The sequence below is a fragment of the Hyperolius riggenbachi genome, chromosome 9 (genome assembly GCF_040937935.1).
Source record: "Hyperolius riggenbachi isolate aHypRig1 chromosome 9, aHypRig1.pri, whole genome shotgun sequence".
Classification (NCBI taxonomy): Eukaryota; Metazoa; Chordata; class Amphibia; order Anura; family Hyperoliidae; genus Hyperolius; species Hyperolius riggenbachi.
The window spans coordinates 153,095,687-153,109,654 of record NC_090654.1 but is presented as its reverse complement, the minus strand read 5'-3'; the positions used below and the strand labels follow the sequence as shown (position 1 = coordinate 153,109,654).

Here is a 13,968-nt window from a genome sequence, read left to right as displayed (position 1 = left end):
AAGGAGAAAATGGTACAGGTAGTCACCGACTTATGAACGCCCGACTTACGAATGTCCCGCTGATACGAACGGCATGGATACAAGCCAAAAAAAAATTTCAAATTGGACTTGTAGTTTTTGAGAAAATCAATAAAAAAAATTCAAAGAAAAAATGGCTTTTAAACTTGTATAAGCAGGCACAGAGGGCAGAGGTGACACAGAGGGGGACACTGGAGGCACAGGGGGGCACGGAGGGACAGAGACAGCACATTGTTGCGACTTAAAGAGACACTGAAGCGAAAAAAAATTATGATATAATGAATTGGTTGTACGGATAATTACTAGAAGTTTAGTAGCAAAGAAAATATTTTCATATTTTTATTTTCAGTTACAGTGGCTTGCAAAAGTATTCGGCCCCCTTGAAGTTTTCCACATTTTGTCACATTACTGCCACAAACATGAATCAATTTTATTGGAATTCCACATGAAAGACCAATACAAAGTGGTGTACACGTGAGAAGTGGAACAAAAATCATACATGATTCCATTTTTTTACAAATAAATAACTGCAAAGTGGGGTGTGCGTAATTATTCAGTCCCCTGAGTCAATACTTTGTAGAACCACCTTTTGCTGCAATTACTGCTGCCAGTCTTTTAGGGTATGTCTCTACCAGCTTTGCACATCTAGAGACTTAAATCCTTGCCCATTCTTCTTTGCAAAACAGCTCCAGCTCAGTCAGATTAGATGGCTAGCGTTTGTGAATAGCAGTTTTCAGATCTTGCCACAGATTCTCGATTGGATTTAGATCTGGACTTTGACTGGGCCATTCTAACACATGGATATGTTTTGTTTTAAACCATTCCATTGTTGCCCTGGCTTTATGTTTAGGGTCGTTGTCCTGCTGGAAGGTGAACCTCCGCCCCAGTCTCAAGTCTTTTGCAGACTCCAAGAGGTTTTCTTCCAAGATTGCACTGTATTTGGCTCCATCCATCTTCCCATCAACTTCTTCCACATGTTTGCTGTGTCCCCCACATGGCTTGTGGCAAATTGCAAACGGGACTTCTTATGCTTTTCTGTTAACAATGGCTTTCTTCTTGTCACTCTTCCATAAGAGCCAACTTTGTGCAGTGCACGACTAATAGTTGTCCTATGGACAGATTCCCCCACCTGAGCTGTAGATCTCTGCAGCTCGACCAGAGTCACCATAGGCCACTTGACTGCATTTCTGATTAGCGCTCTCCTTGTTCGGCCTGTGAGTTTAGGTGGACGGCCTTGTCTTGGTAGGTTTACAGTTGTGCCATGCTCCTTCCATTTCTGAATGATCGCTTGAACAGTGCTCCGTGGGATGTTCAAGGCTTTGGAAATCTTTTTGTAGCCTAAGCCTGCTTTAAAGGGAAGGTTCAGGGAGTGAGAATAAAAAAATAAAAATCTATAGCCACTTACCTGGGGCTTCCTCCAGCCCGTGGCAGGCAGAAGGTGCCCTCGCCGCCGCTCCGCAGAGTCCCGGTGGTCTCCGGTGGCACGCCCGACCTGGCCAGGCCAGCTGCCAGGTCGGGCTCTTCTGCGCTCCAATCTGCGCCTCACGGGGGCGCGCTGACATCATCGGACGTCCTCCGGGCTGTACTGTGCAGGTGCAGTAGTTCTGCTCAGCACAGCCCGGAGGACGTCCAATGACGTCAGCGCGCCCGCATGGAACGCAGAAGAGCCCGTCGTTGGAGCGCAGAAGAGCCCGACCTGGCAGCCGGCCTGGCCAGGTCGGGTCGGCCACCGGGAGCCTGCGGAGCAGCGATGAGGGCACCTCCTGCCTGCCACGGGCTGGAGGAAGCCCCAGGTAAGTGGATATGGATTTTTAATTTTTTCCCACTCCCTGAACCACTTGAGGACCACAGTCTTTTCGCCCCTTAAGGACCAGAGCCTTTTTCTCCATTCAGACCACTGCAGCTTTCACGGTTTATTGCTCGGTCATACAACCTACTATCTAAATGAATTTTACCTCCTTTTCTTGTCACTAATACTGCTTTCTTTTGGTGCTATGTGATTACTGCTGCGAGTTTTCGTTTTTTTTATTATATTCATCAAAAAAGACATGAATTTTGTCAAAAAAAATATTTTTTTTACTTTCTGTGCTGACATTTTTCAAATAAAGTAAAATTTCTGTATACATTTTTGTCCAAATGTATTGTGCTACATGTCTTTGATAAAAAAAAAAAAAAAAAAACATTCAGTGTATATTTATTGGTTTGGGTAAAAGTTATAGCGTTTACAAACTATGGTGCCAAAAGTGAATTTTCCCATTTTTAAGCATCTCTGACTTTTCTGACCACCTGTCAGGTTTCATGAGGTGTTAAAATTCCACACACACCCCAAATGACCCCATTTTGGAAAGAAGACATCCCAAAGTATTCACTAAGATGCATGGTAAGTTCATAGAAGATTTTAATTTTTGTTACAAGTTAGCGGAAAATTACACTTTGTGACAAAAAAAAAAAAGTTTCCATTTCTGCTAACTTGCGACAAAAAAAAATGAAATCTGCCACGGACTCACTACACTCCTCTCTGAATACCTTGAAGTGTCTACTTTCCAAAATGGGGTCATTTGTGGGGTGTGTTTACTGTCCTGGCATTTTGGGGGGTGCCTAATTGTAAGCACCCCTGTAAAGCCTAAAGGTGCTCATTGGACGCAGTTAGGCTGCAAAAAAGTGCCACACATGTGGTATTGCCGTACTCAGGAGAAGTAGTATAATGTGTTTTGGGGTGTATTTTTACACATACCCATGCTGGGTGGGAGAAATCTCTCTGTAAATGACAATTTATTTTTTATTTTATTTTTTTACACACAATTGTCCATTTACAGAGATATTTCTCCCACTCAGCATGGGTATGTGTAAAAATACAACGCAAAACACATTATACTACTTCTCCTGAGTACGGCGATACCACATGTGTGGCACTTTTTTGCACCCTAACTGCGCTAACGGGCCCAAAGTCCAATGAGTACCTTTAGGATTTCACAGGTCATTTTTAGAAATTTCGTTACAAGACTACTCCTCACGGTTTAGGGCCCCTAAAATGCCAGGACAGTATAGGAACCCCTAGGGGCAGATAGGGGTCTGATCTGATTGGAAGCAGTGACAGGGGGTGATTGATGGGTGATCAGTGGGTGATTAGATGGCAGAACAGATGTAAACAATGCACTTTGGAGGTGATCTGAGGGTAGGTCTGCGGGCGATCTGATGGTGTGGGAGGGTGATCAGATGCCCGTAAGAGGCAGGTTAGGGTCTGATCTGATAGGTGGCAGTGACAGGTGGTGATTGACGGGTGAATGACAGGTGATTGACAGGTGATTACAGGGGAGGATAGATGTATACAGTACACGGTTGGGGGGGGGGGCTGGGGAGGATCTGAGAGTGTGTGAGGGTGATCAGGAGCCCCCAGGGGGCAGTTTAGGGACTAGTTAAAAAAACAGTGTTGACAGATAGTGAAAGGGAGTGATTGATAGGTGATTAGGGGGGTGATTGGGTGCAAACAGGGGTCTGAGGAGTGGGCAGGGGGGGGTCTGAGGGGTGCTGTGGGCGATCAGAGGGAAGGGGGAGAGAGATCAGTGTGCTTGGGTGCTTACCTTAGGGGCTGCAGCCTGCCCTGGTGGTCCCTCGATTACTGGGACCACCAGGGCAGGAGGCAGCCTGTATAATATGCTTTGCATACATTACAAAGCGTATTATACTGTTTCCATGCGGCGATCTAAGGGCTAGTAACCCGCCGGAACTTCCGAACGGCCGACGGGTTACTGCGCAAGGGGGGCGGAGCCTGTCGACGGCTGACGCGATCGGCGCATAACCACGCCCGCCGCCGCCACCGCCGATGGGCATATTGCGGTCGTTTGGCCCCAGCCCTTGCCGCCGCCCATTGGCTTAAGGCGGTCGGCAAGTGGTTAAATTTCTCAATAACTTTATCCTTGACCTGTCTGGTGTGTTCTTTGGACTTCTTGGTGTTGTTGCTCTCAAGATTCTCTTAGACAACCTCTGAGACCGTCACAGAGCAGCTGTATTTTACTGACATTAGATTACACACAAGTGAACTTTATTTAGTCATTAGCACTCATCAGGCAATGTCTATGGGCAACTGACTGCACTCAGATCAAAGGGGCTGAATAATTACGCACACCCCACTTTGCAGTTATTGATTTGTAAAAAATGTTTGGAATCATGTATGATTTTAGTTCCACTTCTCACGTGTACACCACTTTGTATTGGTCTTTCATGTGAAATTCCAATAAAATTGATTCATGTTTGTGGCAATAATGTGACAAAATGTGGAAAACTTCAAGGGGGCCAAATACTTTTGCAAGCCACTGTATATAGTGTTTTCTTTCTAACATTGCATCATTCTCTAATATGTGCAGTTTACATTAACACTCAGCATTCTAAATGTTTTTACAGAGCATGCTGTGAACTATTGACCTGTCCTCCTGCAGAGAAAAAGAAAATCCTTTTCTGACAGCTCAGATAACAACCTTCAGAACTCAGAGCTGTCTGCGACTTTGAAAAGTCGTAGAGCTCAATGACTTTTTTGCATAGGTAACAACTGGAGTCTCTTAACTCTTCCTGTACTGGAAACAGCATTAGACTTATGTCTCTGCTCCTAATGTTATATTTCTGAGCTGTACTACACATACAAATCATTAGATCATATTTTTTTTTCCGCTTCAGTGTCTCTTTAAGAACAGATTCAGGTTAAGAACGAACCTACAGTCCCTATCTCCTTCTTTAACCGGGGACTACCTGTAATTGCATAGGGGCAGTTAAATTAAAATAAAGGGACTCCGAGCTCAGAGTAAAAATAAAATTTGAACTTACCCGGGGCTTTCTCCATCCCAGCCCTGGTCGGGACGTCCCACGCCGGCCTCATGGCTCTTCTCCCGGCGGCTGTCCGCATAGCGCAGACAGGCCGGTCCCCTGGGCGACACTGGCGAGTGTCAGGCCTTCTCCTTCCGTATACGTCACGAATGACGTCACACGCCGGCCACCGCGCGTCATGACGGCGGCCGGCGTGACAGCACGGCGCATGCGCGATTAAACCGCACATGCGCCGTGCTGTCACGCTGGCCGCCGTCATGACGCGCGGCGGCCGGCGTGTGACGTCATTCGTGACGTATACGGAAGGAGAAGGCCCGACACTCGCCAGTGTCGCCCGGGGGACCGGCCTGTCCGCGCTATGCGGACAGCCGCCGGGAGAAGAGCCATGAGGCCGGCGTGGGACGTCCCGACCAGGGCTGGGATGGAGAAAGCCCCGGGTAAGTTCAAATTTTATTTTTAATCTGAGCTCGGAGTCACTTAAATATTAATCCTTTTCACATATACTGTATAGTTGCTCTGCAAGCTTGTAATCATTTCTCAACATAATCTAGCTATCTTTTATGGGGTGAAACCTGAATAGCTACTCTGTACAAAGTTACAATTGTGTTCATATCCTTTTCGATTGCCTTGATAAAACTGCCCTTTGGGTGGTAAATAAAAAGAAAAAAACAAAACAAAATATCTATACAAACTCACATGTAGACTTCCCATGGGTTTTTTCACAGTTCGGACAGTGGTAAATATCAATATCTGGTGCTTCATCTTCCTCTACACCAACACAGCTGTAACAAAAAGAATCACAGCATTATTCCTGATGATTATCTATTAGTCACTATAGAATAATTAAAAACAGGCACACACATTTTATTAAACATACCAAATAAGAAAAAAAACATTTTACACATACCAAATAAGAAAAAAAACATTTTAAATTATCTACATGAAGCATGTATGGGAAACTACATTATCTATTTTTTTTCTTCATTCAGCTTAAGAAATGGTGACAGCTTTGTACATGTTAGATTTTCCCCTCCAAAAGTCATCATCTGATTCTTTCGGGTATAGTTTATTAAAAAGAAAAAAGAAAAGAAACCCTATACAGACATGCTGTACAGGGAAGGGGAAAATATTAAAATTCGGTGGAAACCACAAAAGCAGTCAGCCACATACTATCCAACTTCTTGGAACACAGAACAAAATATTGCCAGAAGAACACCTATGTTAAAGGGGCACTATGGCGAAAAATTGTAAAATGTAAAATATGTGCAAACATAAACAAATAAGAAGTACGTTTTTCCTAAAGTAAAATGAGACATAAATTACTTTTCTCCTATGTTGCTGTCACTTACAGTAGGCAGTAGAAATCTGACAGAGGTGACAGGTTTTGGACTAATCCATCTCTTCATAGGGGATTCTCAGCAAGGCTTTTATTCTTTATAAAGATATTCCCTAAAAAGGATTTTACCACTTTACCCCCATAGGTGCGGATATTCCCGTCCCTTTCTCCATCCTTTCACCCCCAGGGACGGAGATATCCGCACCTCCCTTTCCATCGCGAGCGTGCTCCCGCTCTTGTGCAAGCCGCCGCCCGCTCGCCCGGAGATCAATGAATGGGAAAAACCGTTCCCATTTGTTGATCTAAGCCCCTCCGCAATGATCAGCTGCTAATATGAGAAGCAGCGATCATTGTGAAAAAGAAAGTTTCCCAGCCTCATAAGACTTCCTGCAAGCGTACTTCCTACGCTTGCAGGTCGCATAAACAAAAAGTTACTGTGGCCATCTTGTGGCCAAATAGTAAAACTACACCCTAAAGCATTTCTCATATACAAATACATTAGTTTTACACTAAAAATTAACTTATTACCTCCCACACTCCCCAATTTTTTTTTGTAATAAAAAAAAAAATTACAATAAAAAGAAATACATAAATAGTTACCTTACGAACTGAACTTTTTAAATATTTATTTCAAGAGGGTATAACACTGTTACTTTATAAACTTTGGGCTTGTAATTAGGGATGGACGCAAAACTGAAAAACATGCACCTTTATTTTCAAATAAAAGATTGGCGCCAAACATTGTGATAGGGACATAATTTAAACGGTTTTATAACCGGGACAAATGGGCAAATAAATTTCATGGATTTTACTTACAGTAGCATGCATTATTTAAAAACTATAATGGCCGAAAACTGAAAAATAATGATTTTTTTCCCACATTTTGTCCTATTTTCCCAGTAAAACACATTTAGAATAAAATAATTCATGGCATAATGTCCCACCTAAAGAAAGCCTAATTGGTGGCGGAAAAAACAAGATATAGTTCATTTCATTGCGATAAGTAATGATAAAGTTATAGACTAATGATTGGAAGGAGCGCTGAAAGGTGAAAATTGCTCTGGTGCTCAAGGGGTAAAACCCCTCAGTTGTGAAGTGGTTAAACAATGATGCTGGCCAGCTTCCCTGCTCGCTACACAGTTTTTTGGCAGTTGGACAGAGCAACTGCCATTCACTGAGTGCTTTTGAAAATAAATAATTCCTGAGAATCCCCGCGTATGTGACATCAAACACGCGCCCTTACTAGAAAACCAGCAGAGGACAAGCGAGGCAAGCGACAGGTAATGTATACTTTACAGGGCACCGGGGGAACATTTTTCATTAGGGGACAGCGTTGGGGATTTCATTGCGTTCGTTGTGAAATTGCACGCCATTTCAGCTGGGCACCCGATCAAGCAAGTTGCCCAAACATCTTGCAGCATGTGTGATCGACAATGCGATCAATTTTCGTCCCGAAATTGGTCACATTGTCAGTCAGGTCGCTCCCCCATGTTTATTTATTTTTTTATATATAAAAATGTATTTCATTATTTTATAAATAAATGTTACTTTTTAAAAGTTTTTTCCCCAGCCCTCCTTCCCTCCCCCCGCCAGCCAATCACCGTGATGAAGTCTATGACAGCCGATCACTGCAGTGTCTCCCAGGGGGACAGCCGTGTCACACTGTTGTCCCCAGTACAGCGCTGCCTTAGATCGCAGTCCATGACACTTATTAGTCGCCATCTAACAGTCTCCTATCGACGATCACCGCTGGAAGACTGATGACAGAGCGGAGCTCTGTCATTCAAGCGGAGATGTGTGCGCAATGGCGCGCGCAATCCCTTGCAGTGTCCGCCCCCAGGACTGCACGCCGATTAGTGTTAGGCGGTCCTGGGGCTGCCGCCGCGTCCACGACAATTGGCGTGGAGCAGTCTTTAGGTGGTTAAAAAGGCCACAGAACCCCTTTAAGGGGAAAAAATCCTTCCCAGCTCCATGTGGCAGTCAGATAAAATCCCTGGGTTAAATCTGCTGAGAATAAACAAGAAGTTATACAGTAGGCAAGGTCTTCAGTGCGAGGTAAGCACCCAAACCTCTTTTAAATGCAGATATAGTATTTGTCATAACTACTTTCTGTGGTAAAATAAGCCACATTTTAGCAACTCTTAGGCCCCTTTTCCACCTGCAATCGCTAGCGTTCACGCTGAACGCTAGCGATTGCTGAATCGCAAAACCGGCGATTCCCCCGACGTTTGCGGCCGCGATTTTGCTATGCTATGCACTGCATAGCAAAATCGCGGCAATTATCGCTCCGCCGCGCGTTCGCGTTCCCCGCAAAAACGAATCGCGGTAGTGGAAATGACCTACCGCGATTCCCATGTTAAAAAGCAAACCGTAGCGATTGTAAAATCGCTAGCGGTTTGCGTTTTTGCGATTCAGCATCGCAAACGCCGCTAGTGGAAAAGGGCCCTTACTGTAATGAATCCCTTTCTAAATAAATAGCAAAACCATTTTCCTTCATCCGTAGATCATGCCACCTTGTTCCTTTTACAATCCTATGGACAAAAACCTTATCTGCCAAGCTTTTGTATTGTCCTCTCATGCATTTATACATGTTAATCAGATCACACTTTAGCCATCTTTTTTCTAAGCTAAAAAAAAATCCAGTTTGCCCAGCCTTTCTTGGTAAGTGAGACCTATGATTAATTTAGTTGCCCATCTTTGTACCTGTTCTAAAATCTTAATGTCCATTCTATACCGTGGTGCGCAAAATTGCATCCCATCCTCCAGATGGCCTCACAAGTGATTTATACAGAGGGAGTAGTGTACTAGCATCTTGTGATTTTATTTCCCCTTTTATGCATCCCAGAAATGTATTTCCTTTAGCTGCTGCTGCTTGGCATTGAATATGGGCGTTTAACTTATTATCAATTAGTTTCCCAAGTCATTTTCAAAGTGCGATTTTCCCAGCTGTAAGCCATTTATTTTATATGTTGCTCTATCATTGGCACGTCCAAGGTGCATGACCTTACACTTATATACATTCAATTTAAAGTGGTCTGAAACTCTAACATAACATTCAATAAAAATGTGTCTTTCTACTCTATTACTCATACAGTTATCATATTTGCTTTTGGGCATAAGTAATATTGTCTATTTACAAATTACAAGTTTCTAAAGTGTAGTTTTTTCTTGCCCTGAAAGCTACAACTGCATTTTATTCTAAATGCTTTTTATTATATATTAAACTCTTCTAATGAGTTTTTCTGAACTGTCTGTGTGCCTGAAGCAGAGACAGCTTCTCAGAAAGTGTTTTTACTTGTTACACAAATGTATCAACACTGGAATGTAAACAAAAGATACTGTTATCTCCAGTTTGGATGCAGATTTGCAGCTGAATAGCAGGACACAGTGCTTTGTTTAACCATCCCAGTGATGTTCTGCAAAAAAAAAATCTGGGATAGTAGCTTTAAAGCTGTGAGGAGTCTTTTAGAGCAAAGTAGAAATGCTGACTTTCAGACCACTTTAATCTGCCATCTCTCTGCTCATATAGCTATGCTGTTGAGATCCTTTTGCAAAAGGTCCCTTTCCTGCTTAGTGTTTATAATTTTGCATAATGTTGTATCATTTGCAAACAGGGCATCATTTATGTGTATCACATGTGCTAGATCATTAATAAATTGCCAACAATTCTCACTTTGAATGATCCGTTAAAAAAAACAACAACATTTATTTCTCTTATTGGACTCAAAGTGCATCAGCCACTTAGGGTGCACTCCTCAGGCAACCAGGATCATTGCTGTTTTACGTATTAGGTTGAGCCAGGATTCAAACCCTGGTCAAAGGCTCTAACCTTACAGCAAAGACAACAGCTGTAACCAGTACGCTATCTAGCTGACCACACTTTGCCTTCTGTCCCTTAATCAGTTCTCTATTCACATACACACATTTTCTCCTAGCTCCTGTATCCTCAGCTTGTGCGCCAGGCTATTGTGAGGGACTAAGTCAAAAGACTTTTCAAACCCAAGTACACTACATCTATAGCTTTCCCAAAATTTTAATCTGCATTCACCAATTCAAAAAAGCTGAGCATGTTGGTGAGACAAGGCCTGTCTTTACTAAACCCACATTGATGATCTGAAATTAGATGATTCAGTGCTATGAAGTTTTGTATAGCGTGTGTTGTGTTCCTTTTTTCCTCACTAAAAAGATTAAAGGACAACTGAAGTGAGAGGAATATGGAGGTTGCCTTATTTATTTATTTTTAAACAATACCAATTGTCTGGCATCCTACTGATCTTTCATGCACCAGTAGTGTCTGAATCGCATACTTGCAACAAGCATATGGCAAATGCAGTTAGACTTAAAAGGAACTTCGATACAGGACTGAACCTTGTCTCTAACAATGGCCGATATCCCTTTTCCCATGAGAAATATTTACCTTTTCTCAAATAGATCATCAGGGAGGTCTGTGTGGCTGATATTGTTGTGAAACCCCTCCTACAGCGTGACATAATGACCATGGTCATGACAGTTTCTTTTGTGTGAAGCTTGTTGCATTGCATTGATGCAAAAGATAAAAGTTAGCGTCATCTGGAGTCTTATTACCCAATACCCTCAAAAAATGTGCCCAAAAATTGCCCTCCCCCCAAAAAAAATGTAATTTGCAATGCATTGTTGCTGTTTTTTGTTTCTTTTCTTCCAACTACTATTTTTCGGTAAAGTTCCTTAAACACCTGATCAGCATGCTTGTTCAGATACCATGACAAAGTATCGGAGGCAGAGGATCAGCAGGACAGCCAGGCAATTTTAATTGTTTATTAGGAAAGACATATGGCAGCCTCTATACCCCTTTAATTTCAGCCATCTTTACCACTATTCAATAACCAGCAGCATGGTGACTATACGGCTAACACTTCACCTTGCACCAGTAGAATCACAGGTTTGTTATTCAGACCAGACAAAATCTGCTTGGAGTTTGTATGTTCCCAACATTATTTGCAGGCTTCCTCCATACGCTATGAAAATTAGTAGCCTCTCTGCCCATCCAGGGAGGCAGAAATTTTTTTTTAGGGGTCAAGTCCTTAACAACAATTTGACAAAAACTTAAGAGTTAGGCACCAGCAAAAATTGTACGAAAAAGAGCCTCAGCTTCCTGACTCCAAAGATTTTTCCAGCATTGCCCTAGATTATAGTAGTGTTATTAATCTATTACTATAGTAGGGATATTAAACTATGACCGTGATAGGGACAATACATTGTGACATGAGATATTCAGTGTACATTGCTGTGGAAAATGCCAGTACTATGTTAATAATAATAATAATAACAACTAAGATACAGCAAAAATTAAGAACTATGTATGAGATACCTATATGGACAAAAATATTGGCAATAAATCAAAAGAAAATGTTTTAGTAGATTTTAAATAAATATATTTTATAAATTATTTAAGGTCACACTACACAAGAATATCCTCTTTCTAAATTCTGCAGGATATTTCTCATCATGAAAAAAAAAAAAATAAGAGTACAGGGAGTGCAGAATTATTAGGCAAGTTGTATTTTTGATGAATAATTTTATTATTGAACAACCACCATGTTCTCAATGAACCCAAAAAACTCATTAATATCAAAGCTGAATATTTTTGAAAGTAGTTTTTAGTTTGTTTTTAGTTTTAGTTTTAGCTATTTTAGGCGGATATGTGTCTAGTAATGTGACTATTACTGTGCATAATTATTAGGCAACTTAACAAAAAACAAATATATACCCATTTCAATTATTTATTTTTACCAGTGAAACCAATATAACATCTCAACATTCACAAATATACATTTCTGACATTCAAAAACAAAACAAAAATAAATCAGTGACCAATATAGCCACCTTTCTTTGCAAGGACACTCAAAAGCCTGCCATCCATGGATTCTGTCAGTGTTTTGATCTGTTCACCATCAACATTGCGTGCAGCAGCAACCACAGCCTCCCAGACACTGTTCAGAGAGGTGTACTGTTTTCCCTCCTTGTAAATCTCACATTTTATGATCGACCACAGGTTCTCAATGGGGTTCAGATCTGGTGAACAAGGAGGCCATGTCATTAGTTTTTCTTCTTTTATACCCTTTCTTGCCAGCCACACTGTTGAGTACTTGGACGCGTGTGATGGAGCATTGTCCTGCATGAAAATCATGTTTTTCTTGAAGGATACATACTTCTTCCTGTACCACTGCTTGAAGAAGGTGTCTTCCAGAAACTGGCAGTAGGACTGGGAGTTGAGCTTGACTCCATCCTCAACCCGAAAAGGCCCCACAAGCTCATCTTTGATGATACCAGCCCAAGCCAGTACTCCACCTCCACCTTGCTGGCGTCTGAGTCGGACTGGAGCTCTGTGCCCTTTACCAGTCCAGCCACAGACCCATCCATCTGGCCCATCAAGACTCACTCTCATTTTCATCAGTCCATAAAACCTTAGAAAAATCAGTCTTCAGATATTTCTTGGCCCAGTCTTGACGTTTCAGCTTGTGTGTCTTGTTCAGTGGTGGTCGTCTTTCAGCCTTTCTTACCTTGGCCATGTCTCTGAGTATTGCACACCTTGTGCTTTTGGGCACTCCAGTGATGTTGCAGCTCTGAAATATGGCCAAACTGGTGGCAAGTGGCATCTTGGCAGCTGCACGCTTGACTTTTCTCAGTTCATGGGCAGTTATTTTGTGCCTTGGTTTTTCCACACGCTTCTTGTGACCCTGTTGACTATTTTGAATGAAACACTTGATTGTTCGATGATCACGCTTCAGAAGCTTTGCAATTTTTAGAGTGCTGCATCCCTCTGCAAGATATCTCACTATTTTTGACTTTTCTGAGCCTGTCAAGTCCTTCTTTTGACCCATTTTGCCAAAGGAAAGGAAGTTGCCTAATAATTATGCACACCTGATATAGGGTTTTGATGTCATTAGACCACACCTCTTCTCATTACAGAGATGCACATCACCTAATATGCTTAATTGGTAGTAGGCTTTCGAGTCTATACAGCTTGGAGTAAGACAACATGCATAAAGAGGATGATGTGGTCAAAATACTCATTTGTCTAATAATTCTGCACTCCCTGTACAATCGGTTATTATTAAATGCAAAAAGCCCTGATCCTTTTTTTTTTTTTTTTTTTTTTTTGTAGCATCAATATAACTAAACAATCCCTAAGCAATAGACTGAACTAAAAAAAAAAAAAAAGAAAAAAAAAAAAGGTTTTAGGAGGATGGAAATGGACCAGATAAATCATTACTGATAGCACGCATGCAAGAGCATAAACATCCATAGGTACAGTGGGATGCGAATGTTTGAGCAACCTGGTTAATTGTCATGATTTTCCTGTAAAAGGGTAACTGGAAAAGGGTGTTGTACTAAGTACTAAGAATGAATGTCACTTGGGGGTTGAATAAAACTGATAATTATGTGAGCACAGAAAAGACATTTGTGATTATTTCATTATAAATGTTATGTTATATTTGTCTGACTTACAAGTGCCTCTTTGATTTAACCTCCTTAGCGGTAACCCCGTGCTGGACACGGGGTAAGCCGCCGGAGGGTGCCGCTCAGGCCCTGCTGGGGCGATTTTCATAATTTTTTTTTTGCTGGACGCAGCTAGCACTTTGCTAGCTGCGCCAGCACCCCGATCGCCGCCGCCGCGCGCCCGATCGCCGCTATCCGGTGCGGCGCCCCCCCCCCCCCCCAAGACACCTGCGCTGCCTGGCCAATCAGTGCCAGGCAGCGCCAAGGGGTGGATCGGGTCTCCCAATGACGTCCCGACGTTGCTGACATCGGTGACG

At 42.3% G+C, this 13,968-nt stretch overlaps 1 protein-coding gene across 1 annotated transcript in view; it reads right to left on the bottom strand.

Moving 5' to 3' along the window:
• Positions 1 to 13,968, bottom strand: part of PHF2 (PHD finger protein 2) — a 762,463-nt gene that overhangs the window by 564,642 nt on the left and 183,853 nt on the right. The window contains exon 2 of the mRNA XM_068253616.1: positions 5,533 to 5,618. Within this exon, the coding sequence (XP_068109717.1) occupies positions 5,533 to 5,618 (86 nt within the window). The remainder of the gene's footprint in view (positions 1 to 5,532; positions 5,619 to 13,968) is intronic.